The sequence below is a fragment of the Ambystoma mexicanum genome, chromosome 6q (assembly GCF_040938575.1).
Source record: "Ambystoma mexicanum isolate Mex_15411 chromosome 6q, UKY_AmexF1_1, whole genome shotgun sequence".
NCBI classification, from domain to species: Eukaryota; Metazoa; Chordata; class Amphibia; order Caudata; family Ambystomatidae; genus Ambystoma; species Ambystoma mexicanum.
Genome location: NC_090937.1, coordinates 1087290630 through 1087318476, shown reverse-complemented (window position 1 = coordinate 1087318476; position 27847 = coordinate 1087290630). Strand labels below are relative to the sequence as shown.

Genomic DNA, 27847 nt, shown 5'->3' with positions numbered 1-27847 from the left:
CCTATTTGGGGGGCGATGTATTGTGAGGAGATCTGCATTGGGTTCCAGCTTCGGAGTTTAGTTGCGTGGTACTGTACTGGGCGCGTTTGCCTACTAAGCCCGTGAGGTCAGGGATGGGGGCTGCCAATATGACAGTTTGAATGTTGTCATGCTCAGGGGCGGGGGATTGGGTTTTGTGTAACAGATGCCGGTCAGCCAGGTGGACTGGTGGAATGATGTGATTCTCGGAATATGGCTGGTCACAGGTGCCTGTGTTTGCGTGCGTTTCTTGGTGGGGGACTGTGGTCATGTCCATTGGGATGGCTTCTGTATTCGTGCCATCTGTGCCCTGCAGCTCCCATTGGCCCCTCTTGTGTTTCTTTTGTTCGTTGCCATGCATGGGTGACTTGTACATTTCAATGGTTGCATTGTGGCTTCATTGCACCTACGGGGAGTTGTACTTTGTGGGCAGGGAGCGGTGTACAGGCACTCAGTGGGGCCGTTTACGGTTGATTCGCGATGCCGTACTTCTCACCATGGCGGAATGGTACATTACGCCATGCCTGATGGCGTTAGGTACATGTCCGCTAGGGTCGGAATTGGCGTACCGTTGCGCCATGGTGGTGTTTGCGGTTTCGCATGGCGCGCGCGCGCGTGCTTTGTGCAGTTAGCGTTGGCGTTCACTACGGTGTCGCTAATGGCTTCGTACTTTGCGGTGACGGGTCATAGTCGCACCGAGCGCTATTCGATGGCGGTATTGCATTTCCGCCATCGTTTTCCGATTTCCGCAAGGGTCGTAATGAGGGCCATAGTGTTTCAGTGTTTCTTTGGATCATTTATATTACAATTTCACTTATACTGTGTTTACTGCCCTCTCTCCCTCCTAAAATAAGCCTGGCTGCTCTGTCTACGCTACCCTGAACTCAGGTGGTACAGCCTTATACTAAGAGTGGAGTCTTGTACTGCTTCAGTTGAATGGTTTTTCAAGGCCCTTAGTTGGACTTCAGAAAATCTGTCCTAACATCCAGTAGTTAAAAAAAATATTGGACAGAGAAGAGGAGGCCCCAAACCAGAAGAAAGGCACCCATGGTGCATTACTGCAGTGAGTTTTTTCCGAAATGAAAAGTCGATTTTTTTTCCCTATGTGAGCGATTACGGTGTAAATCCCGCAGAAGCCGAAAAAGAAAATGCTGAAAATGAGATCTGGATAGGGAAAATGGGGTAGAGTCCAGTGCTACCTCTAGCTGGGACAAATCCAATCAATCAAACACTGGCTCTAAAAATGTAGTCAATTCAGATGAACACAAAGACCTCATCAAAAGATATGGAACTCAATTAAAACTGCTATTCTAAGCCAGCCATTTTATATATATATATATATTTTTTTTTTTTAATTTTTATTAATTTTATTCAAACCAAACAATAATGCAAACCAAACATGCAGTGTAATTTATGACAGTTCCATTAAACACATTTAGTCTTTAGCCACTGCTCCCCCAATCCCACCCCACTTCATGAGCCTGTTTGTTCTTCGCATTCAGTATCTGCTTCGTGTGGCAGGATTTCGCTGCCCTCGGATGGTATCAGGTATTAATATCGCCACATATATGGTCACCGTAAATAATATTGCCGGGAAAATGTTGTGGCGATATTATTTGGGTGACCATATATATGGCGATAGGGGGAAAAAAAACCAAAAAAACATTTGGGGGTTGCCGGGGTGTCCCCCGCATGTTCCATGCAATAATGTCGCCACAAAAAACGACCATTTTTCGGCGATATTTTTGCATGGCGATATTTTTGTGGCGACATTATTACATGGAACCCCTCGGATTCTGTTGGATCCGATACTACTCCAAACATTTCCGCTATCAATGATTTCCATGCCATCAGAGAGCCCACTTCTTCCTCCCCACCCATGCTGCTCGTCTCTTGCCATACCATCGTTTCAGCCTCCACCCATTTCTGTAACTCTTTCCACCATACCTCCACCCGTGGCTTGTGACACTTCTTCCATCCCATAGCAATCCTTCGTTTTGCAAGCACATATGCCAAATCCTTCAATTACCCAACATGTTTAAATTTCCGTGATCTGCTGAACCCTCCCAGCAAGCAGGCCCAGGCCGTGTCTATGACGAGAGTGACCCCTTTCTCCGCTAGTTTTTGTGCCACTTCGCCCCAGAAGCATTCAATTACCGGGCATGACCAAAACATGTGTGTCATGTCGGCGTTCTCCTTGTCGCACTTAGGACACGTTTTTGAACTTTGATATCCTCAGAGGTGTCATGTATGCCCTGTGCGTTATATATAGCTGTATTTGTTTTAATCTGGCATTTCTTGACACCTTCTTGTGGTATCCCAAGGCACGTTCCCACATCCCATCCTCTATCGGGGCTCCCACCTCCGCTTCCCATTCCAATATCAAATGTACCAATTCCTTCCCGACCTTAGTCATCACCATCTCATACAATCTAGAGATCTCATGCCCCCCCTCCGATATGTCATATATTGCCCCAATAATAGCATCTGGTTCCTCTGTCAAAATTGTTTCAGGCCACATTTTCCGAATTTTCTGCACCATTCTGTGGTGCGTAACATATTGACCTGTATGTAATCCCGCTACTTCCCCAAGTCCTTCAAAATCCCTAATGGTCCCTTCTTGCCAAATGTCCCCCAACGTAACCAGCCCCACCGATTCCCGATTCCCAGTAGGTCCTGATAATCACCCTCAGCTGCTTATCTCCCCCTGCCTGCCCCCTGCAGTATCTGCGGGGAGCATGGGAATGGGCCCCCCATCATCCGGCAAGCTCAACGCCACATTTTCCACCCAAGCATCATCATCCCAGGGCGCTCCTTCATTTCTGACTCAGGCAACCAGATCATTTGCCTTAAGTAAAATGGGGTACAGTTCTGCCCCAACAACCTATGTTCAGGGGTCTCTTCATCAGCCATTTTATAATTAATACATAAATGATAATAAATAGAAACATCACGATGAAAACTAATTTCAAACCAGTAATTATAATTTAAAGAGCACATTCATGTCCAAATTGAAGTAGATGCTTGAAGGGTATATTAAAATTAATTACAAGCCAAAATGTGCAAGTGCAAAATTAATCATGCAAAACGTTTGCGACCATTCTTATATACACAAAGAGGGCTGAAATGGGCAAAATACCAATTCTCTTTTGAAACAGGAGGCGTGTGTGTTTTTTTTAATTATGCAATTATGAACAAATATGCAATATTTAGGTTTGCCTAGATGGAAATAAATATGCTGATGCTAAGCTGATGTACACACACACAAACACACACTTTTTTTTACCCTGGAATGAACACTAAACGGCAGTTCTAGGTGTGCGATGCCCGCCGCAACTCTGTACCCCCACCCACCTTACCCAAATCTCTCTGCCAAACCAACTCTCTCTACACCCACCCACCCTACCAACTCTCTATAGCCACACCCCCTTACCCTCACCCTCTCTAGCCCACCCAACCCCTCTCTCTCTACCCCATTGACCCACCTTACCCCTTCTCTCTAGCCCCACCCACCCTACACCATTTATTCCCCCGCCCAGCTTACCCCCCTCTACCTATCCCCGCTCATCATTCCTCACGCACTCGCTTTATTTCATACCCTCTCACTCTCATCCTTTCTTGTTCATATTTTCTCTTACTCCTCATTGATTGCACAGTCTATCAATGGCTTCCTACCAGGCTCTATTCATTTTCTCATTCGGCTGCACACCGGCACCCCTGTATCGTATCCTACTTTTGAACTTTGCACTCTCCTCCTTGCATACTGGCTAGAAATGCAAAATGCAAAGAACAGCAGTAAATGCCAAAACTATTGGCATTGCCAATGCTTATTTTAATTCTAGTGAATGGGCTACTGAATACTGCCTGATTCCACCACACAAACTGCAGCCTCATATTGAATGCAGCGGGAATCCTCTGAATAAACTCTTCCCACCTTAAGGGGGGCAAAGCATACTGTGCATCCCATATTTGTCACAAATGAACACATGAGTTTCTTGGTGAATGACAACCTGGCATCCCAGGTTAATAAGCTGTTTTAAAATAACTTTACCATTTCCCAGGGATTTTCGGGCACTGGTCATTCACTGTCACAATGTAAGTGTCAGTCACACTCATAGGAACTAAGCTGTCTAAAAACTTGCTTGAACATCTGGCTCACTCTAAATAGATGTTCTCAACACGCCCCTCCTAATCCCAACCTTGCACCATAAACTGACACCCATGCGTAAAACCAGAATAAAAAAACTCCCAGATCCACACCCAAGAACTCTCTACCCACTGCATGACGATTTCATGAGCCACGGCCATCAAATAGATAGACAGGGCATTCTGAACAGGCATCCACTCCTTGGGGACTAGGAGAGCATGCAAAGCCCCACAATAAGGAAACAGGTGTGATCAACAGGAACCAGACATCAGAGTAAAAAGAGAAAGGATTCTCGTAATAAACAGAGGGAACCCACTTACAACAATCTGGTTTTAGATGTTTGGTAGGTCAGAATCTGGAGACATTATTCTATTCTATTCTATTTCTAAAGCCTAATCTTTCCCTAAACCTTGAATTCTAAGCTCTACTCTAAACAGAAATAAATAAAAAGAGTTCTCGTCAGGATGTCAGGATGTATAAAGTCCTCTGTCCGGAAATCACAAATCTAACCTAGTTTCTTTCCCTATCTTCCACAAGAGAAAACACAAAACAACCAAGACACTTTTTGGGGAATTGGAAAAAGGTGGCCAATGGCTTCTGGCTCCCACCCCTTTGACTCTTAACCACAGGCCCTTGCCTATGTTCCCAGTTCCACACTATAAACATCTTGGAGTGCCAGATTGCAGTCTCAGGCTCCAGCCAGGCCTCTCTCTTCCTTTGCAAACTGGGGTCAATCTCTTTATCTCACCTCAATCTGGGGCTTCTTTGTGTTTTCCCCACTATGGGGCGTCTCTGTGCTCTCCCCACTCTAGGGTCGGTCTCTTTCTTTCTCCCCAGTCTGGGGTTTCTCAGGGCTTTCTCCAGTCTGGAGCTTCTCTGTGTTCTCCCCACTCTGGGACTTTTCAGTACTCTCCCCAGTATGGTGCGTTCTTGGTACTCTCCTGACCCTGGGGTCTATCTTTCTCTGACCCCATTCTGGGGGCTTCGCTGTGCTTTCCCCACTCTGAGGATCGTATGTGCTTTACCCACTTGGGGGCTTCTCTGTGCTATACTCACTCTGGGGCTTCTCAGTGATCTCCCCACTCTGGAGCTTCTCAGTGCTCTCCCCACTCAGAGGCTTCTCAGTGCTCTCCCCACTCTGGGGCTTCTCAGTGCTCTCCCCACTCTGCAGCTTCTCGGTGCTCTCCCCATTCCCGGGCTTCTCAGTGCTCTCCCCACTCTGGGGCTTCTTGGTGCTCTCCCCACTCTTGGGCTTCTTGGTGCTCTCCCCACTCTGGGGCTTCTTGGTGCTCTCCCCACTCTGGGGCTTCTGGGTGCTCTCTCGCACTCGGGCGTTTCTCTGTGCAGCTTCTGCCTCAGCGCTCCGATGATCCTCTTTGTTGCCGTTGGTGAACCGGACTCCTTTTCGGAAACTCCGATGTCCTAGCGATGTAAAAGCTCAAGGCCCTTTTAGGATCCAAACGGTGGAACCATTCTTCCTCTTTAGAAGGGTACAAAGGAGGGTAGAAGACCAGTAAATCTATGGGCTGAGAAAGGTTGAACTCAGAAACCACCTTTGGGAGAAAGCCAAGTCTGACCTTAAGGGAAACATTTTTCTGGAAATAACGCAGGAATGGGGGCTTGCAGCACAATGCCTGCAACTCACTAAACCTCCTAGCTAACATATTCGCAACCAAAAAGGCTGTTTTCTTGGTACTCTCCTGACCTTGGGGTCTATCTTTCTCTGACCCCATTCTGGGGGCTTCTCTGTGCTTTCCCCACTCTGAGGATCGTATGTGCTTTCCCCACTTGGGGGCTTCTCTGTGCTATACTCACTCTGGGGCTTCTCAGTGATCTCCCCACTCTGGGGCTTCTCAGTGATCTCCCCACTCTGGAGCTTCTCAGTGCTCTCCCCACTCTGAGGCTTCTCAGTGCTCTCCCCACTCTGGGGCTTCTCAGTGCTCTCCCCACTCTGGGGCTTCTCGGTGCTCTCCCCACTCAGGGGCTTCTTGGTGCTCTCCCCACTCTGGGGCTTCTGGGTGCTCGCTCGCACTCTGGCGTTTCGCTGTGTAGCTTCTGCCTCAGCGCTCCGATGATCCTCTTTGTTGCCGTTGGTGAACCGGACTCCTTTTCGGAAACTCTGATGTCCTAGCGATGTAAAAGCTCAAGGCCCTTTTAGGATCCAAACGGTGGAACCATTCTTCCTCTTTAGAAGGGTACGAAGGAGGGTAGAAGACCAGTAAATCTATGGGCTGAGAAAGGTTGAACTCAGAAACCACCTTTGGGAGAAAGCCAAGTCTGACCTTAAGGGAAACATTTTCCTGGAAATAACGCAGGAATGGGGGCTTGCAGCACAATGCCTGCAACTCACTAAACCTCCTAGCTAACATATTCGCAACCAAAAAGGCTGTTTTCAAGGACAACAGTTTCAAGGAACAGGAATGCCTGGGCTCAAATGGAGCTGCCATCAAAAATGCCAGAACCAGATTTAAGTCCCTGTCCGGGACAACAAAGGGAGTTGGTGGAAACCTATTCACAAGGCCCTTCAGGAATTGGGCGATAGCCGGTATCATAAAGAAAAAACCTTGAGCCATGGACCTTTTGAACACAGACAAGGCCGGCAAATATCCTTTGACTGTGGTAATCTGAAGGCCTGGTGATACCAGTGACAGAAAAAACGCCATCACTGTAGTGGCTGGACAAGAGATGGGATTGATCTTGTGTTCCCTGCACCACGCCTCAAGTCTTCTCCACCTGCACGCGTACAACGATCTTGAAGACGGTCTGCGTGCAGCCAGCAACACCTCGAGTACCTCCGAGAGGTCCCAGTCATCATACCTCATCCTCTCTAGAGCCACGCATGTAGGTTGAGGGACTCTGGGGTCGGATGGAGTACCCGACCTTTCCGATTGGGTCAGGAGATCGGGGCGCTGAGGCAACCGCTGAGGCGAACGGATGGACAGATCCAAGAGGTCGGAGTACCACGTTCTCCTCGCCCAGTCCGGGGCAAGCAAGATCATGGTAGCTCGAAACCTCTTTGTCCTCCAGAGAACCCATAGAATGACGGGAATCAGGGGGAAGGCGTAGTGGAGTGGGAAGGTCCAATCCACCAGAAACGCATCCCCCAGCGCACTGTTCGCTGGGAATTCCCTCGAGCAAAACTGTCTGCACTTCCTGTTGGACTCTGTGGCAAACAGATACACTGCTGGGGTACCCCAGAGAGAGAGAAGACCTCTACCAGGACTTCCTGGCAAACCTCCCACTCGTGTGAGACAGTGCTCCGCCTGCTCAGAGCATCTGCCAAACCATTCTCTTACCCCGCCAGATGAACTGCTGAGACCGAGATTTGTTTCTCCAGCAAGCAGAACCACAACTGCATCACCTCTCTGTAGAGGGGTGGGTAGCATACGCCACCCTGCTTGTTCAGGTTGTGCATGGCCACTGTGTTGTCTGTCAGAATCAGTACATGTTTCCCTTTGAGAGACGAGGTAAACGCACTCAGGGCTAGCCTGATGTCTCCCAACTCCAGCCTGTTGATGTGCCACCTGGCTTCTCTTGCTGACCAAATGCCACTCAACTGCAAATCTTTGCAGTGAGCGCCTCAACCCTTCAGAGATGCATCCGTTACTACTAGGGCCTGAGGCCAAGGAGGCCAGAAGGGTTCACCGCCAAAAGAGTGCCGCGGTCGGTCCACCAGTTGAGATCGTGGACCACTTGACTGGATACCTTGAGAGGATCCGTGAGTGCCCTGAGGTACTGTGATGCGCAGCCTGGCCTCTGGCACCAGAAAAATACAAGAGGCCATGAGACCTAAGAGGCGGAGGAAGGAAGCCGATGGTAAGGTGGCGTGATTCTGAGACAAGTGCTACGTTGCTGACTCTCTCCTCGGGAGGGAAGGCTTTCTCCACCCGGCTGTCTAGAACTGCTCTGATGAACAGGAGCCTTTGGACTGGCGTAACATGGGACTTCAAGTTCAGGGAGAAGCCCAGCCTGTGCAGTAGAAGACAGATGTCCTCCAGACGAGACAAGACCTTGGATCAGCCAGTCGTCCAGGTACGGGAATATATGGACCCTGGATCTCCTGAGGTGAGCTGTGACAACCCCCAATGAGCTTGGTGAAGACCCTTGGAGCAGAGGTCATCCCGAAGGGAAGCACTTTGAACTGATAGTGCTTGTGCCCTTTGAGGAACCTAAGAAACCTCCTGTGCTTGCGATGTATCGGCACATGGAAATAAGCAACCTGCAGATCTAGTGACACCAGCCAGTCCTGAAGTTTGAGAGAGTGGAGAATTTCTCTCAACGTCACCATCCTGAATTTGTCTTTCCTCAGAAACTTGTTGAAGGCCCCGAGGTCCATAATGGGACGGAGACCTCCCTCCTCCTTACTTGGGCACCAGGAAATACTGGGACTACCAACCCGACCCTCTCTGATCAGGAGGTACCTCTTCCATGGCACCCTTCAATAACAGGCCTCGCAGTTCTCCCTGGAACTCCTGTCCTGGTTGGAATGGAGGCAGTGGGGGTCTATCTGGTGGTTTTCTTAAGAAGGGCAGACAACCCCACCGAACGAACTGCAGGGCCCAGGCTTCAGAGGGAATCTCCTGCCACTGGGGCCAATGTTCTGCCAAACGTCCACCAACCGGCAAGTCGTGGGAAGTGAAATCAAAGCGGCTTGGAGGATGGTGTCGCCCCTGTGGCTGCTTGCTGCCATCTAGAAGCCCCTCTCCCGTCCGGGACGCGAGAAACGCCTCTGCCCTTTCCTGGCTTGTGGGAGCTACGCTTTCCTGCCATAAGGCACACGGCGCCTATAGCCTCTGCCCCTAGAGGCAAAGCTGAAGGCAGGTTTGGCCAGCTGCGCAACTAGGCCCAGTGATTTTTCAGCAATTTTAGAACTTTGCCAGAGACTCCTCAGCCTTCTGGCAGAAAAGAAACCCTCCCTCGAAAGGCATGTCCAGTGGCCTATTCTGGACGTTCAGGGAGAAACCATAGGTTTTTAGATAGGCTTGCCTTCTCAGTACTATCACAGACCCGATTGAACGGCCAACACAGTCAGCCAAGCCCAGGTCCGTTTGCAACGACTGTTTGGCTACGTCCTTCCCATCTTCCACCAGCCGTGCAAACCCATTCCACATTTCACCTTCAGGGATGTACTGTGTTGCTTGCTCCATGGCTTTCCATAACCCAAAGGAGTACTTCCATAGGCCACATTGGGGGCTTTTAATGCCATGCTACCAGAAGTAAAGACCTTCTTGGCCATTGCGTCAAACCTTTTACGCCTGCTGTCTGGAGGCAGATTTGAAGTGGATGCCGCAGGTCTGGTAGTGATTGTGGCTGCTTGCATAACAAGCCCTTCTGGAGAAGGGTGAGAAGCAAGGAAAGATGGATCTCCTCTTACTTCCCCTTACACTTTGAGTTTACTGGGGGATTGGAGCAAGGATACTGCCAAAAGGAGGTTAGGGGGTCTGCAATTGCCGGGTTAAGAGGCATGCTATGTTCATTCACAGGACCTTCATCCAAGATGTCCGTCAATTCGTAGCCCTGAACAGGGGCTGAAGAGGACTTTAAACCTAAGGTTCTACTACTCTTTCCACTAAGGTCCTAAATTTAGCAGGGGTGTGCGTGTAAGCCTGACCCTGCTGAAATTCAACATCTGGAGACGTGTCCAGGCCGCTGGCATCGTCTAACCGTCGGGCTAAAGCCAACAGATCAGCTTCATCATCGAAATAATCAACACTTCCCGCCCTGTATAAATGGAATCAGTGTCCCCCTGATCATCGTCCTGGTTGACGCTGAAAGTCCCCATCATGGATTCGAAGAACTCTGACCTGGAGGACGAAATGAAAGATCCATTGGCAATATTCAGCGCCAAGGGTTTTTCTTTTGATGCCAATGGAACGGCCGTCAGCATTGATCGAGGCTTGAGTAATGCTATAACATCAGGGACATGAGTCTGTCGATAGTCAAGAGATGGACCAACCGTCAATGGTTTATGGGCCTTTTTTGACGTCGAGCCCGAAGTTCTCTCCAACATCGAGGGTGTCGACGGATTGGCATGTGAGGGATCGGGAGTACTGATCGCCGCTTTCGCCGCCAAGTCTTGCTTTTCAGGATGAGGGGGAGCAGCCTGATTTGTAAACATCTCCAGCATTTCTTGAGTGGTTGTCCCAGCTGAGGGCTTAACTTTTTCAGACAACGAGCTGGAGTCGTGTCGATGACGTCTCTTCTTTTTATGTGATGAGGACGAGGAAGTGTGACCGCTTTTTAGTTTTTCACCAATGGTATTCCCTGTCCTTCTCGGAGGTGGGGAGAAGTCTTTCCGTCTCGGCCTCGGAAGACCGGACGAGCAACCGCGCCATATATTATGGGGATGGTCAGTCCAAAGCAAGTTTGGCGGCCCGCTCATGGATAGATTTCGGCTGCACAATGCACATCCCTCCGTGTCGTGATCCGCACCCAGACACCACTGACAAATGTTGTGTGGGTCAGTCACCGACATTTTGGAATGGCAGTCTGTGCACCTTTTGAAGCCTGAAATCCATTGAGAGGACATCGAGGTTGAGGAATCATGAGAGAAATGTGTCGATTTTAGTCAGAAGAATCAATGTCATGTTCCTGAAGCAGCGTGCAATCGCGCAGAATAAAGGAACTGCGGTATTGGGTTTAGGGCCGTGGTATACATATGACACCTGACGTCACATCCGGAGCCGACAATCGAGCATCAACGGCTGAGTCGAAGGCCACTATGCCGCCTGTCGAAAAAGTTTCCGAGCAGCAGAGCTGGATGAGGATATTCTATCAGATGAGGAATCTGCGGGAGAAACTCAATCTATTGAAATGATATACGTAACGACCAGCATCACCACAAAGTATAAGTCATGAACGGATGTGGCTCACCACACATACCCACACCTGAAATGAGCCTCCAGGACCAGCCACACGACCATAACACCCAAAAGCACCAGAAAAGACTCAGACTTGACTCACAATATATGAATTCACAGCAGGATACACCCAGGCTATGTCTTAACAGACTATGCGCCCAGAACAACTAGAAGATTACCCTGCACACAGAGACCGTCTGTTTACCATCTTTGTGCATCAACACAACAGCAAAGCAGTCTTGCACTGATCCCTCTGCTCCATACCAATACCCAATCCGTTTGCCTTCAGGTCCAGAAGCACCAAGAAACCACAAAAATGTCAGCACTTGAAACCAGGAATGTTTAAATGTAGCTTAATTGCTGCTGATCCTGTGCAGTCGCTAATTTCAGGCATCCTTGCCTTGGTCCATTTTGAGTGCAGGAAAGCATATCATCAATGTATGGCTCCTTAAAACAGTCTCTGAACCCCCTACAACAAGGTAGATCTGATTAATAGTTTTACAATTAGAACATGAAGGTTGGGAGATCTGCTAAAGTACTGAAATCGAGTGGGTGGATGCGCTTTTGATGGTGTCTGTGTGCCTATACGCTGCCGCAGTAGGGCAGAGGCCTTCAGCCACAACAAAGATGCCACCATTTGTTCTAGAACTACAATCAGAGGACAAACGTCAGCATTTGTTTAGGGAAACATATTTACATTGACAAGGATATCTAAACCATAACGTAACTATCGTTCTGTCTCCAGAAGGAATTCAATAGCTAGACATGATTTGTAGTAATCACAATAATAAGAAAAACAAACATGGTAAGGATTTTCTCAAACACATTTGAAACAAATAGAGACCATTCTAATTAGAAAATGGAAAATGAACTTGTTAAAGCAAGTGGACATACCAACAGGCTAAACATGTAAATTCCTTTGCTTTATGCATCCTTCACTAGCTATTCCATTTGGACAAAACCCGTTTTCGTTTCTTAACTGCATATTGGAATACAAGTTAAGCACCACTCTGTGCCCATGTTGTTTTCCCTGAGCCATTAACAGTCTCTTAACATTTCTTTTTCCATCTAGATCACAGGCCTAGTGAAACCAGACGATACTTTAAAAATCGACTCAACATGCCTGCATTACAATTCAAAATTCTTCCATCTGCTGGTTATGCAGCACTCTAGGTAGCTTTCTTTCTTCATCTGTCTTTTATCACTGCTTTGGCAAGGTTTGTGCTCTGTAAATCGCATAATACAAACAATATACTACAGCTAAGGTAAGCTTACTGTATTTAGTAGTGATACACAAGTACATATTGAGGAAAACCTAAACATATTTCTTAATAGCACTGATATAGATCTTCAGCTAACAAGGCGTACGTCACATCACCCCAGTAGCCAACCCTGCAAATCCACTTACAGCTTAGAATCACTGAGCAATGCAGGTATAATAATTAGATAAAATGCTGGCATTCTTGCTCCCGAAAATTGTTTTTGTTTTATAGGGCAGCACTGTTTCATGGATAGCTTTACCAACCCAAGACAGCAGTAGTCATAGCTCTAAAACACACACACATAGTTTTGTCCTGAAATGTAACACTCACCTGGGACATGCCCGACTGTATTTGCAAAGTCGCTGTGGCTGACTGGCTCATCACAGACTGACCTATCGACTGTCCAACAGAGTGGGAGCTTAGCGACTATAAAGTCAAAGAAATATGACAGTTATTCTAAAGGTGTTTACATGCCAGCAGTATTCATTTCCATCACACTTAACTGAAAAATCATTTCATATTAGTTTAAAGCATTACAATTTGAGTTTACGTAATAAGGAAAAGGAAAACTCATTGTAAAGAAAATATTTTACACAGACTTGAAATCCTTATGGGGAGATCCTTAATATATCCATACTTAGTAGTCGACAGCTTGTAGATCTGATAGTCATTTTGTGATCTATCTTTAAAGAAAATGCAGACTTGTAATCCAATTTTGGGTATGTAATAAGGGGTTGGTTTAAAAAGATAAAGACCAGTTTTACAATCGTCAATTTATTTACTAATTGAGAAGACAATACTAACTTGGAAAAGGTTGCTCAATTAAATAGATTTTTTGTACAGGTTTAAAGCAGAACACTACAGACTACTGTGAGGAACTCGTGGTGGCAACAGTAAAGACAGACACAAGTGATCACAGTTCAAGGGTGTTTATTGAACAATGGTTGCAGGGTGGAAAAACACCTAAACAAACCTAAATCTAAGATGGGAGCAAGCGTTGACCATCAAATAGAAATAAGGCAGTCCTTGTGGCATTGTGTCAATATAAAAAGGCCTATACTAAGAAACCTAAAGCCAAACCCCACTGCTAATACAAAAAAGGGTGTGGGATAGATCTCAAGAAAAGATAGAAAGAAGTGTTCTCAAATAATATGTCAGGATGCTGTAGCCTGGGTCTCCCTTCAGCAAGTTTTAAGCACAGGGTAAGGTGGGATCATGGAGCACAGTACAGTCTCGGGCTTCTCCAGTACGAGAAACAGTTCTAATGGCAGATCTCAGCACCGTCGATGGCCACGTCTCGTTTCCTTGAAAGTCTCTTGCCTTTGAGGACCTGACGCATTCAAATAACAAAACAAATAAACAGTCTCTTTTCCATGGGCTTTGGATGATGACTTTCACCCCGTGATTCCCTTCTTCTGGGTGCAAATCCCTAGAAAGTTCCTTAATGCCCCGTTAGCTATGTTCTCTCGCTTTCGAGGTTCTCTCAGGTTCCAAAAAAAGGCTCAAACAAAGGAGTTCCTTCAACAATCTTAATGTCCTTTTTAACAGTTCAATGTGGATATCCCTCTGCCGGGCTTGGGACTTTAGACCTGCCCCCTACACATCAGCATCCCTCGGTTGGGTTAACTCTTAACAACTTAAGAACAAACAAAAACAAATGGTTACGGGATTCATTTCCCTTGCTTTCTCGTGTGGCGGGATTCACTTCCCTTGCTTTCTTTATGGTTCGTAGATCAAAGACTTTCGACTGTACAGGGATTTTGCTTGACCACTTTGACATAAATTGGCAGTTCTCCTACGGCCTTCTGGTTCCTGTAGTTTCATTCACACAGGGTTCGACCAGAGTCTCTCAAGTTAGCATCCATGTGGTGCCGATTCCCTCTGCAGCTGGTCTACCCTCAACACTTTTACAGTTCTTTTGAACTTAATTCACATTGCCACTTTGCGACTTTCATCCACCGCGGCCGGCTTTCTCCATAACTGGAGTCAAGGCCGGTACCACGGTAGCAGGAGTTTCCCTCGCTCCTGCTTATCAGCGTAAACTTGCCCTGTGTACCGTTGAAATCTGCTGCAAGACAATTGTGCTATTGTTCGCAGTCTTAGGCTCTCTTTCACAAAGTTTGTGATGGAAAAAGGGGGGGGCAGTGGTTTTGAATGTCCTATGTGGTAGGATGGGGTAAAGGTATTGAAAGAAGGGGGGTACCGCGCCTCACCCATCAGTCTCACACTCCCCGAGGAACCCCCATCCGGGTGATCCTCCCTCACTGGTTCACCACTAGGAACTGGATCAAATAGCGATGGCCGTGTCCTGGCCACCTAGATGACAGATCCCCGGAGACTAGCTAGGGAGACACCTTCAGGTTTCTCACACTATGCAAGAAGAACAAATTATTTACCTGGGTTAATGTGCTTTCTTGTGAAAGGCTACTCGCCGGAGCAGCTGGCATCAGAAACTTTTTTTAACCCCAGAAGGTGTTGAGCTCATCCACTGGTCTTCTATTCGACTGCGGAAGTGACACCGCCTTTGGTACAAAAGGGAGGCACGATGCACTGTGACCTAAGTTCCACCCCTTTTTCTACATGTTCTGCAGCTGTGGGAACTGTAAGGGTGAAAAACTCCTTTCTTGTCTTGTCTCCTTTTCAAAAAAAGGTGTAACTCGGCACTATCTACTAGTGGGGATGGCTGAGGGTCTATGAGGAATCTGTGTGAGTAGCCATCCACCCAGGTATGTTCTTCTAACTGATGCCCTACCATGAATCCTCATCTTCAGATGGACACCTAGAGCAGTACATGATATAAAAATGGAAGTGGGAAGAAAGCGATGACGTTAATCTAAACAAGTTCACTCTGACGGACCACTCTTTTAAATTGGGCATCCTGGGAATTCATAGAGTCTAGACAGTAGTGTTTGGCAAAAGTATGGACAGATTCCCAAAATAGCTGGCTGGCATACATCGCAGACAGAGATGCCCCTCTGCAGAGCAGACATAGCTGAAATCCCTCTCATGGACTGTTCTCGTAATCCCCAGGGTTTCCTTCTGAGCATGTGCAGTACCATTCGGCAGCACATAGGATCTAGAGAATGTTTATTTAGTCACTGCCATAACAGTCTGTGGGACCTGCGTAAGAAATGAACAATTGGTAATCTTTCCTTATTTCTCTTAGCCTAAAGATGTAAAAACTCAGGGCCCTCTTGGGGTCCAAACAATGTAGCCTCTTCTCCTTAGATGAGCGAGGAAGTAGCAAAAAAACCTTGGCAATTCAATCTTTTGGGAAAGATAAAAATGTGGTTAAAAAAAAGGCTGTACAGACCACCGGGGGGCACAAACGGAATGGCCACCTAACGCTCCATCACCCTTGTGCCGCAGCAAACCATGGTGATTTAAGGGCCCTCATCCTAAACACCCTGACAAATAATCGGACTGGCAGATGTGGGAACCGGCCGCCCAGCACCGGGGAGATTGCCAGCATCTGTGACTACTACAGGGGGAAGGAGATATTCATCCTTGTGGTTCGGCAGCCCTGGTGACCCTGACGTCACAGGAAGATCAGAAGACCTGCCGGGTGCCACTTGAGAGTCTCCCCAACCTCGATGCAGGTTCGGGTGGACGGCGGGGCTGGGATAACGACCTGCATTATGCCACAACCTGGTTTCTGCGCCACTGCAGCTCTGACATACTGCGGGGCAGTGGTAGGGCGGTGCGGCCAATGGTAGCCCCAGTGTCATGATGCCTACCTCTAAGGAGCCAGGCCGGGCCCAGCAACCCCAGAGGCAGACATCATTTTCCCCAGGGAAGTCTCAGCGGGCCCAAGTCGGGGCCCTTTGGACTCAGTCCTGGCGCCTTAGGCGCCAGGCTCATAGCGGACCCCAGTCCTGGCGCCTTAGGCGCCAGGCTCATAGAAGAGGATATGTGTTTAAGTGCTTGGGTGCACACTTACCTGATGCAGACCTTGCTGCTTCATCCAGGCCCTCTTGAGGCTTGAATGGGACTACTTAACCTGTAGGACTACTTCACCACCCGGGTGTGGTCGGGGAAGGATACATACCTGATTGGTGGAAGGATACATACCAGGAACTTCTTCCAAGGCTATTTAAACCCCACCCGAACAGCCACACATGCTTCGCGTTGTTCTGCACCTAGCAGCTGGACGCACACCGTGTCAGCTCCTGCATCCTGACTTCAGCCACGCCTGCCAGCACCCTGGAACACCTGCAAGGGGAGAAAGGAAGAGAATAGGAGAAGAAAAGCCCTTACCTGCTAAATCTGCATCCCGGAGTCATTTCTCCAACGGCCCTGAAAAGGAAGACATCATTTTAAAGGCATTTCGTTTCGATCGCTGCAGCGTTGTTCCACAGTTGGTAATACTCCCTTTTCACGCACAGGAGGGTATCCAACGAGCCAGGGAAGCCAGAATAGAGGGGCCCTTCCTCTCCATCTTCAGAGTTCTGCACCTTCGACGCCGCGCCTCCGTGGGAACCAGGTGAGCGTTACAGAACGCGAAGCCATACCACAATTTCCCACCTGGGCGCTATGGAGACTTCCGAGACAGATCAGCTGGCCCATCTTTTAGGGGAATTACGGGCAGAAGTGCACTCAGCCCGCCAGGAGACTAATGCTCTCAGAAGGGAACTAATCCTATCCAAGGAAAGAACTGATGATCTGGCCAAAAGGTTATTGCAGGGCCAGGCAGAGCGCACTCCTTTACCTGTTTCCGGAGATATTTCTACAACAATGGGTTTGAATAACCCGGTACAAATCAATCTACCTGGACACATGCCTTTGGCCCCGCCGGAACGTTTTGCGGGGGATCCCAAGAAATATGCCGTTTTTATGAACCAATGCCGTTTGCACTTTTTATGCAGGCCCGGGGCCTTCCCCAACGACCAGACCAAAGTAGCCTTTGTACTATCTTACCTCAGTGGCTGTGCTGCCGATTGGTCTATTCCATTGGTAAATCAGGATGATCCCATTCTCCGGGATTTCCAGGGCTTCCAGGCCAGCATGGAAAGATTGTTCGCTCGACACTCACAGGGACAGGCCCTTGACAACGAACTGCTATCCTTACGACAAGGTAATCAGGATCTTTTGTCCTATATCGCCACCTTTAATAGACTAGTTGTGGAAACCAGATGGCCTGAAAATAAAAGGATCACATTGTTTCATCGAGGCCTGCGCGGAGAGCTTAAAGATGTTATAGCTCAGATAGTAGATCCACCCCAGGCCTGCGCAGACTACATAGACTTAGTGGTTCAACTTGATCACAGACTTCAAAATAGAAAAGCAGATCGGCTCAAGTATGAAACCAGAGTACCTATCAAGACCCACGTTAACTCCAAGAGTACTGACGTTTCCGAACCTATGCAAATTGGCAGTGTTAAAGGACCATTAACGCAGAAGGAACGAGAGAGAAGGCGACAAATGCAACTTTGTCTGTATTGCGGAACTTCCGGTCACTTTCTTCAAAGTTGTCCAGTTAAACCACCCAAGAAGGTGGTTGGAGCCACTGATAACGAGTTATTGACACCTGGCTCGGGAAACGACCTAGCCCGACAAGCGTAGGGGTCCGCTTGCCGAGCTTGAAAACAAACTCTTTGACCTCGCATTTTGTCATGCCAATGGTGCTTGTGAACCCAAAACAGCCTCAGCAGTTGCATGCTATAAAAGCATACATAGACAGTGGAGCTATTGGAAATTACATAGACCGTGAATTGGCTTCCAGGATTAAGCTTCCTCTCCGTCCGAAAGTAACCCAAGATGTAATTACTACAGTTGATGGAACCGAAATAGCCTCAGGGCCTGTAACGCATTCCACAGTTGAAATCACTCTGGTGGGTCAGGACGGACATCGGGAAGCAATCGTGTTTGATGTGATCAAGGCCCCACAATTTCAAGTACTTCTTGGAATCCCTTGGTTAGAAACACATAATCCGAGAATAGACTGGCGAGCAAAGAAGGTAACTTTTCCTGATTGTGAACCAACCTGTTACCCAAGGAATCCAGCTATGGGTCTAGCCTCTGTACCTTCCACCCCTGTACAGCTACCATCTGAATACCAAGAATTCCAAGACGTTTTTCAGAAAGAGCAGGCTAACACCTTACCTCCCCATCGATCTTACGATTGCCAAATCGACTTGGTACCCAATGCACAACTACCTTGTAGTAGGATTTATGCTCTTACTGAACCTGAGAACCTGCATTTGCGCCAGTATTTGGATCAATACCTGGCCAATGGTTTCATTCGCCAATCAAAGTCACCAGTCTCTTCCGCTTTGTTCTTCGTACCTAAAAAGGAAGGAGACCTTAGGGCCTGTATTGACTACCGCGCCCTAAATCAGATAACGATTAAGAATCGTTACCCTTTGCCCCTGATACCTGAGCTTATCGACCAAGTAAAAGATGCTCGTGTGTACACCAAGCTAGATCTCCGAGGAGCTTACCACCTGGTACGTATAAAAGAGGGCGACGAGTGGAAGACTGCATTCCGCGCCAAATTTGGGCTCTTCGAATATCAAGTAATGCCCTTCGGTTTGTGCAACGCACCTGCCGCCTTTCAGTACTTCATGAATGATGTTCTTCGGGAACTTATCAATGTTTGTGTCATCGTTTATATTGACGACATCCTGGTGTATTCCTCCTCAGAATCTGGTCACAGAAACCATGTTAGGGCAGTTCTTGAGAAATTGCGCCAGCACAAATTATTTGCCAAGCTCGAAAAATGCGTTTTTCATACCACAGAAGTGGAGTTTCTCGGATTCATCCTGACACCTCAAGGAATCCGAATGGACTCGCGGAAAGTGGACGCCATTCTCAAATGGCCATCTCCTAGCTCTGTGAAGGGAGTGCAAAGCATGCTTGGCTTTGCCAATTTCTATCGAAGGTTCATCCCGGAATTTTCTCGAACTGTTCAACCCATCACAGCTCTCCTAAAGAAAAACAAACGCTTTGAATGGACTCTTGAGGCTGAACAAGCCTTTAAGGACCTGAAAACCAAATTCACCTCTGCACCTGTATTGAAGCACCCGCGCCCAGATCTCCCTTACATCGTGGAAACCGATGCATCCAGTTCGGCCATGGGAGCTGTCCTGTCGCAAAGAGACCCAGAAACTAACCAACTACACCCTGTAGCCTTTTGGTCCAGAAAATTCTCTCCACCTGAACTCAATTACGCAATTACCGACAAAGAACTACTGGCTATTAAATCAGCTTTCAAGGCTTGGCGTCACTATCTTCTCGGTGCAAGACACACCATCACCGTAATTACGGACCACAGAAATTTGCAGTATTTAAAGACGGCCAAAGCTCAATCTTCGCGACAACTCCGATGGGCTTTATTCTTTGCGGAATTTGATTTTGTAATTACCTATCGCCCTGGCTGCAAGAATGGTAAGGCAGATGCTTTATCCCGGATAGGCATGGAAGAACCCAATTCGAGTTTAGAACCTGTGCCAATCATACCGGAACAAAGAATTCTGGGCTTGACTTCATTGCAAACCATTGAGGACATCCAAGCTCAAGTAAAACAGCTTTTTGACTCTTCTGCCTTACTGGAATGGAGTCAAAAGGGTCCTCACTACACCGTTAAGGATGATTTACCCTATTTCCAAGAGCGGTTATTTCTGCCAAGTAAAGAATTGCAGGAACTTGTCATTACCCGTCATCATGAATCATTAATGGAAGGACACCCCGGTATCGCGAAAACAGAAGAAAAGATCAAACGCCACTTCTGGTGGCCTTCTTGGAGAAAAGACATAAAGTCATTTGTGTTGTCTTGCGGAATCTGTGCCCAAAATAAGAGTCAAAAGAAAAGGCCAGCCGGCCTACTTCAACCTTTGGACATTCCACCAGCACCTTGGCACACCTTGTCAATGGACTTTATAACTGACCTGCCTCCTTGTGGTGGTTACAACACGATTCTCGTAATAGTGGATCTATTCTCCAAAATGGCCCATTTTATCCCTTTAAAAGGATTGCTGTCAGCTTCCACCTTGGCCAAGGAATTTATGGAAAATATAGTGCGGTTACATGGTTTCCCTTCCATATTAGTCTCAGACCGTGGAAGTCAATTTATCTCCCACTTTTGGAAGAAATGTTGCCAACTAGCACAAATAGACGTGCGGTTATCCACCAGCCACCACCCCCAGACCGACGGACAAACCGAGAGAACCAATCAGACTCTCGAGCAATATCTGCGGTGCATGTTACACCAATCCGAGTTGAATTGGAAGGACATCCTTTGGATTGCAGAATATGCATACAGCAATTCAGTGCATTCTGGAACCGGACAAACTCCTTTTTATACCCTGTATGGTCACCATCCTCGGACCTCTGACCTAGATCCACCTCTGACCCTGGAGATGCCTGCAGTAAATCACCTACATTCCACAATAACCCAAGCCTTCAAAGAAGCTACAACCCACTTACAGCAAGCCAAGAAAAAGTATAAAGAAAACGCTGATTTGCACCGAAGTAAAACTCCTCCTTACCAAGTAGGAGATCAGGTATGGCTAGCAACTAAACATCTACCCCTCAAGGGTCAGCAAACTTTTAATCCCAGATTCATTGGGCCTTACCCCATCAAAGCTATTATCAACCCAGTGGCCTTTAAACTCGATTTACCATCCAACATGCGGATTCATCCCGTTTTTCACGCATCTCTTCTAAAACCAGTACAACCTGGAACCAGACTGTCTGAGCCCCCAGGCCCTGTCCAAATTGATGGAGAATTAGAATTCGAAGTGAAAGACATTTTAGATTCCAAGATAGTTAAGTCGAAACTCTTCTATCTTGTTGATTGGAAAGGATATGGACCTCAGGAAAGATCTTGGGAACCCAGTAACTATGTTCACGCACCACGATTAATTCAAAGATTCCATCGAAGATTCCCGCACAAACCAAAACCCCCGGAGGAAAAGACCTTGGGAGGGGCCTTGAGGGGGGGTACTGTCATGATGCCTACCTCTAAGGAGCCAGGCCGGGCCCAGCAACCCCAGAGGCAGACATCATTTTCCCCAGGGAAGTCTCAGCGGGCCCAAGTCGGGGCCCTTTGGACTCAGTCCTGGCGCCTTAGGCGCCAGGCTCATAGCGGACCCCAGTCCTGGCGCCTTAGGCGCCAGGCTCATAGAAGAGGATATGTGTTTAAGTGCTTGGGTGCACACTTACCTGATGCAGACCTTGCTGCTTCATCCAGGCCCTCTTGAGGCCTGAATGGGACTACTTAACCTGTAGGACTACTTCACCACCCGGGTGTGGTCGGGGAAGGATACATACCTGATTGGAGGAAGGATACATACCTGATTGGTGGAAGGATACATACCAGGAACTTCTTCCAAGGCTATTTAAACCCCACCCGAACAGCCACACATGCTTCGCGTTGTTCTGCACCTAGCAGCTGGACGCTCACCGTGTCAGCTCCTGCATCCTGACTTCAGCCACGCCTGCCAGCACCCTGGAACACCTGCAAGGGGAGAAAGGAAGAGAATAGGAGAAGAAAAGCCCTTACCTGCTAAATCTGCATCCCGGATTCATTTCTCCAACGGCCCTGAAAAGGAAGACATCATTTTAAAGGCATTTCGTTTCGATCGCTGCAGCGCTGCATTTTACTCACCTTTGCAAGGCGCTTCCATCTTCAGCAGCGATCTTCTGGATTCAGCTACGCCCCGGCGCCTAGAGGAAAAAAGACAAGAACAAAGGTGAGAGGGAGAAAAGGAATAAGGAAAGCTCAGTTTCCTTTTAAGTCTTACCTGTTGGATTATTCCCACTGCATTTCGGGTCCTGCCGCTTCCTGGCATCTCCGGACCCCGGCCCCTATGGGGAAAAAAGACAAAGACATTGAATGAGCGAATGCAAAGACATTACCTGAGCGCGCATCCAGAACTGTTTCACTTCGGGTCGGCGCCATAACTCCGGCACTCCGAACCCCGGCCCCTAAGGGGAAAAAGACATAAGCATTAGCGCTTGCTGCAATTAGACAACGAACATTATTATTAAGCTTGAACTTTTGAACAGAACTTTTACAGCGCCTTACCTGAACAGTCAAGCTTACCTGAACTCCCATCAATCCTCAATCCAGTGAAGTAACTGGGTTTCAACGCGCCCCTGCATCAGAAGCAGGATGGAGAGCTCATCCTTCCAAACCCTAAGGTGAGGCTTCACGGGGAATCGTGGAGGAGGTATCGTGGAGGGTTGGAAGGGAGTGGGAGGCTTGAGCATTGTTCCACAGTTGGTAATACTCCCTTTTCACGCACAGGAGGGTATCCAACGAGCCAGGGAAGCCAGAATAGAGGGGCCCTTCCTGTCCATCTTCAGAGTTCTGCGCCTTCGACGCCGCGCCTCCGTGGGAACCAGGTGAGCGTTACACCCAGCGTGTCGCCGAAGCCCCTCTCTGCAAGGAAAGACGGCAGGTAGTTGATGCGCACTGCCCCTAAAGACCCGGTTATATGCGGGGGACTTACTGGAGCGAAGAGTGAATCTGCAGACTAAGCGCTCTGCTCGATTCTCAGTTACAGCGGCACCAGGAGCAAATCACACAAGGTCAGCATGGCCAGGGGCTGCACCTGGCATGCCTCTGTGGTGTGGGGCATAAATGCTGGTTGTGGCATCTTTGCCCTGCCCGTGAAGAGACTTCTGTTTCTGAATCTGGCCCAGGCGTGCTTAGGAGCCTGTGATAGGCCTCCTGTGCCCACCCCCCTGCAGCCACTCTAGGCGGCAATGGCTACACAGCGGTCTCGCCAGCACAGGCCCAGGCCAGGGGAATCGCTACTGGAGTGCCTTGCTCAGTGGCAGGGAGTCCCAGGGTACAGGAAGGGGCTGCCAATTGTAATATCACCATCAGGAGAATGCAGAGGACACCATTTTGAGATTGAACAATAGAGCATGCTGATGGGTCTCGCCTTCATGAAGCAATCTCACTGAAGTTACACTTGAGAGCTTGCGCACACTACCAGCTGGACCCTACCACTACAACTGTGCTTAATAGCTTCTGCCGGCATACAGACAAAAGCAGACATCCACCTACCTTTTGAGGGGATTTGGTCTACAAAAACTGGCCGCTCTGTGGCAATCACAGATTTGACAGAAAGAGTTGAAAACGTTGGAGAATGTAGAAGCCCTAGACAACAACCAGCTTTCGACAGACATACTGGAAATGAAAACAGAGGGCCGTTTTCAAGACCTGGAGCAACACGAAAGAAACCTTGTGCTAAAAGTCGATGATCTCGAGAACCGTGAGTAACGCTCTAACATCAGAATTGTGGAGCTGGCAGAGCCACGGGGTGAGACAGCTATCACCCTCGAGCACAGAGTGAAGACTCTCAACAATAGTCCGTTGGACGAGCCCCCCGAAATATTGTTTGACAGAATCCACTGCTGGGGCGGTCCCCTTAATGGCCGGTGCTCACTGCTGGCGAAGTGCCATTACTTCAAGCAAAAGACTGATATACTACAGAAGGCGAGAGAGAAGGGACAACTGCTTTTTGAGGATGTTCAAGTCTGGATATTTCAAGACCTATCAGCCATGACGCTCACCAAAAGAAGGGATTGCCACCTGCTCATGCAATGGCTTCAAGAACGAGATGTCTGGGGGCGCTGTTGAGCAGCCAAGGAAAATGGCTGCTTAGCCCACGAGCTCCGTCGCAGTCCACCAGAATCCTTCCCGCATCAGCGCTGATCCGGACCGACGGCTACAGCAGTTGCTGCGATTTTGCTGCGGTGGCCACCCTTTACACCCGCCCGAAATCCTGGGCTGAATCGGTGCCTGGGGACCGCGCGGCCGCCACTGGAGAGTGGCCTCCCCCGCGGCCTCGCCGCTGCTGATGCGGCCGCCGGCTCTCGAGGCGCACCGGCACCTGTCCCCGTTGCGCCGCCTTCCGCGGCCGCCTGAGACCTCCCCTGCTGCGGAAACTGTTCCCCGGAGCGCCTGTGGGCCGATCGCTGGCTGGCGCTGGGGCGACGGGCCTGCCTGTGTGCCGCGGCCGGAGGGGCCTGCCCCCCCCACACGGGCGCCGCCTCCCGGCCTGATCCCCGAGGCTCCGCGAGCTGCACCGCTACCGCCTGTGACCTCGGGCGATCCGCCGGGGGAACTGCCGGCGACGCTGCCGAGGAGGCGCTTTTGGGGACGCTTCCTTCGCCTCCCCGGAACAACGAAGATCGCACCGCCGGACAGCCACCGCCTCCAGTCTGGATCCACTGACACCTCCTGACACCTCCTGAGGACACAACGGTCTCGCCCACCTACGGGCTGGAAGGTGGGTGCTGAGCGCTACGCTGGAGGCCCCCCCCCTCTGCTTCCTTGGGTGCGGACCTCATACCATCAGCCGCTTGCACCCTGACGGTGCGCCCACGCCGCCCGCTGTGGGGCCGGCCACACATGAGCCGGGACCTCTACGCCCCCCCCCTATACCTCGCCTGCCGCCGGAACTGTGCCCACTCCTACACCCTAGCCACACATCTCACAGCGAGTCGCCGCTCCCGGGCCTCGGCAGCTGGCAGATTAACCTTGCGGTGCCGCCGGAGTGCACGGTGCCCCACTCATCTGTTTGCCGCCCGCTCAAGATTGCACCACCTCGCTACCATCTTGTCCCACCTCCTCTGCCCAGTCGCCGCACTACCGAGCTCTCTGATCCAAAAACACCCACAATCTGCTGCCGGTGACCAGCCGCCACCCTCCACCTGACACCCCATCCTTAATTCGGCCGGGTGTACGGGATCCTCTACCTTGGCCATGTCCAGCAGAGCACGGGGTGCTAATAAAGTGGGCGCCATGGACAAATTCGCCAAAGCGGCGCTCAGGGCGGACCTGGCGTCCTCCTCTGTGCCACAGGAAGATAGTGAGGCCCCCCCGGACCCTCCGCACCCGGATCTGACCACCTTGATGGAGTCCATGGCGAAAAACTTCGCATCCTTCCATGAAAAGCTGGACGACATCAATGCAAGTGTAGCCTCCCTACGGGCTAAGGTCGACCAACACGGGACCAGGATCACTGAAACGGAGCAGAGGATAGGCGCCAGCGAGGATCATATTCATACTCTCCAAAACACAGTCACTGAGCTCGTCCACGACATGAAACAGGTCAAGGCCAAGAATGACGACTTAGAATCTAGATCTCGGCGGAACAACATTCGCATTGTGGGGGTTCCCGAGTCTGCACTGAAGGGGCGCATGGAGATGGCGGTTGAACAGCTCATCAGGGATCTCCTTGGCAATCCTGAGTTTTCACCATTCTTTACAGTCGAGAGAGCGCACCGCTCCCTGGCGCCCCGGCCTAAGCCAGGTGACTTCCCCAGACCGATCATTGCAAAGCTACTGAGCTACAAAGACAGGGACCATATACTCCGACTGGCCAGAGAGAAGGGGGAGCTAAGACTTGAATCACAAATCGTCAGGATCTTCCCGGACTTTTCGGTGGGAGTTCAAATGGAGAGACGCCGATTTGTCAGGGTGAAGAAGATGCTCAGAGAGAGGAAAATTGAATACTCTATGCTATTCCCGGCTCGTATGAAATTCATCCACCGCAACAAAAGCTATTTCTTTACGGTCCCTGATGAAGCGGTTAAGTTTATAGAAGCACAGATCCCACTGCCAAATCCCCCGGAGGAGCCAATCGGTGAGGACTGAGGCTGCCATCCCCGCGCTCCTAGGTTAACCTCTTGTGTTCGGGGCTACCGAGGACTGTCCATCTGCAAACTGGTGCTGGCCCTCCCCTGACTTTCTTCTGGGTAGCCTGCCTCGGCCCCATGGCCCTATATCTAACATCCCATCTCCTCCGGGAGACGTCCGCTTGCATCTTGGGCCCCCGGCCCCACAATCCGGGCCTGGAGGCCGGGAGCTGTGCCGCACTGTTATGCACTGTCTTGGCTGGCCCTAACTTCGTCCTTGACATCTTGAACAATATGCTTTATCCTCCTTCTTGTAACCCCCGCCGTACTGGTCGGGAAATATTGTAAACTGTAACGATGCTTTATCATGCAATGATCGCACAAAGGTGAACTAGACGGCAGCAGCAGCCCCCACTGCAGCTGCAATGCCGCTTATGGCGAGAGTTATGTCTCCAAGCCCCGGTTGGGCTATGTTCTTGGCGTTGCGGTGTTGGGGATGGCACGCAGGTTGTTTTGAGGGTGGGTGTCGAACCACTGCTAGTTATTACTGGGCGGTGAGGGTGGGGGGAGGGTTAGTTGGGGTTTGTTGTATTCAAAAAGGCAGGTTGGTCTTGACGGGCGCGGCAGGGTGGTGGCTCTGCTTCACTCTAGCGCTCCTGGTGGGTATTGAAGTCGGATCCCGCATTTGGGATGTCCCGTAACTCCTCGGTATGGCCACTAGAGTGCTGACCTGGAATGTACGGGGTCTGACCAACTTCACTAAGTCACGTAGGATAACGGCATACGCACAGAGACATGGGATCAAAGTGCTCCTATTGCAGGAGACTCACGCTCAGAAACTCCTGGCATCAAACCTTGCACAGACCTGGGGCCCAAACAGATACTACACTCAATATTCCACCCAGTCCAGGGGGGTACTTACCCTTATACACAAGTCTGTCCCGTTCACACTTCACACATCCCACATCGACCCAGAAGGTAGATATGTGATACTACACTGTACCTTGGCTAGCGATGAATGCCTGCTTGTGAACTCGTATGCCCCCAACATTGACTCCCCGGAGTTTATAGATACGATATCTGCCATCCTCATGAAATACATCGATGTCCCTATCATATGGGGCGGAGACATGAACCTCATACTTGATGCGACCTTGGACAGGACGGCCACTGCCCGTAGACCCATGTCCCGTGCTGCTAAACAGCTTCAAATTCATATGGGCTCCCTAAATTTGCTCGATGCCTGGAGGACACTCCACCCCCAGGAGAGGGACTACACCTTTTACTCTACGGTACATGATAGCTCTTCGAGGATAGATCTATTTCTCCTGTCGGGTGACCGCATGGGCAGGGTATCGGATGTCAGGATCCTTCCGCGTACGCTTTCCGATCATTCCCCAGTGCTCCTACAGATCCGACTTGGTAGAGCCCCTGAAGCCCGCCCTGCATGGCGCTTCAAATCCGACGCCTTGTCAGATATAGTCTTTAGAGCTGAGATCCTTGCGGACATAGCCTTGTTTTTCGAAAATAACAGCGCCTACGACACGCCCGAGGGGACCAGGTGGGAGGCATTCAAAGTTTATATCAGGGGAATGTGCATCTCCAGGGAGGCAGGGGTCCTCAAGGCCATTAGGCAGGCGCTGAACGACTCCGAAACTAAGCTTAAAAACCTAGAAAGAGATTACGCCTCTAGTCCGGCGCCTGCAACCCTAGCGAAGATTAGAACGGAGTTAGAACGATTTGAGGTACATGCCCTGAGCGAGGTGAGATACTACGCCCGCCCCGCTGCGGCCCGAAGGTATGGTGAAGGGGATAGGCCGGGCAGGACCCTTGCTAAACTGGTGCGATCAAAGGGAGGTAGGACCCGGATTGATAGTGTAATTGACGAGAAGGGCGTGAGGCACTGGTCGGACCAGGCCATCCTCGACACTTTTACTGGCTTTTACGCCAACCTATACGGTCCC

The 27847-nt window shown here is 49.6% G+C and overlaps 1 protein-coding gene across 11 annotated transcripts in view; it reads right to left on the bottom strand.

Annotated features, from left to right (window-relative positions):
* Nucleotides 1-27847, bottom strand: part of CLOCK (clock circadian regulator) — a 2930945-nt gene that overhangs the window by 519185 nt on the left and 2383913 nt on the right. For all 11 annotated transcript variants that reach the window (XM_069631637.1, XM_069631640.1, XM_069631638.1 and 8 more), the window contains one exon: nt 12618-12713. In XM_069631637.1, the coding sequence (XP_069487738.1) occupies nt 12618-12713 (96 nt within the window). The remainder of the gene's footprint in view (nt 1-12617; nt 12714-27847) is intronic.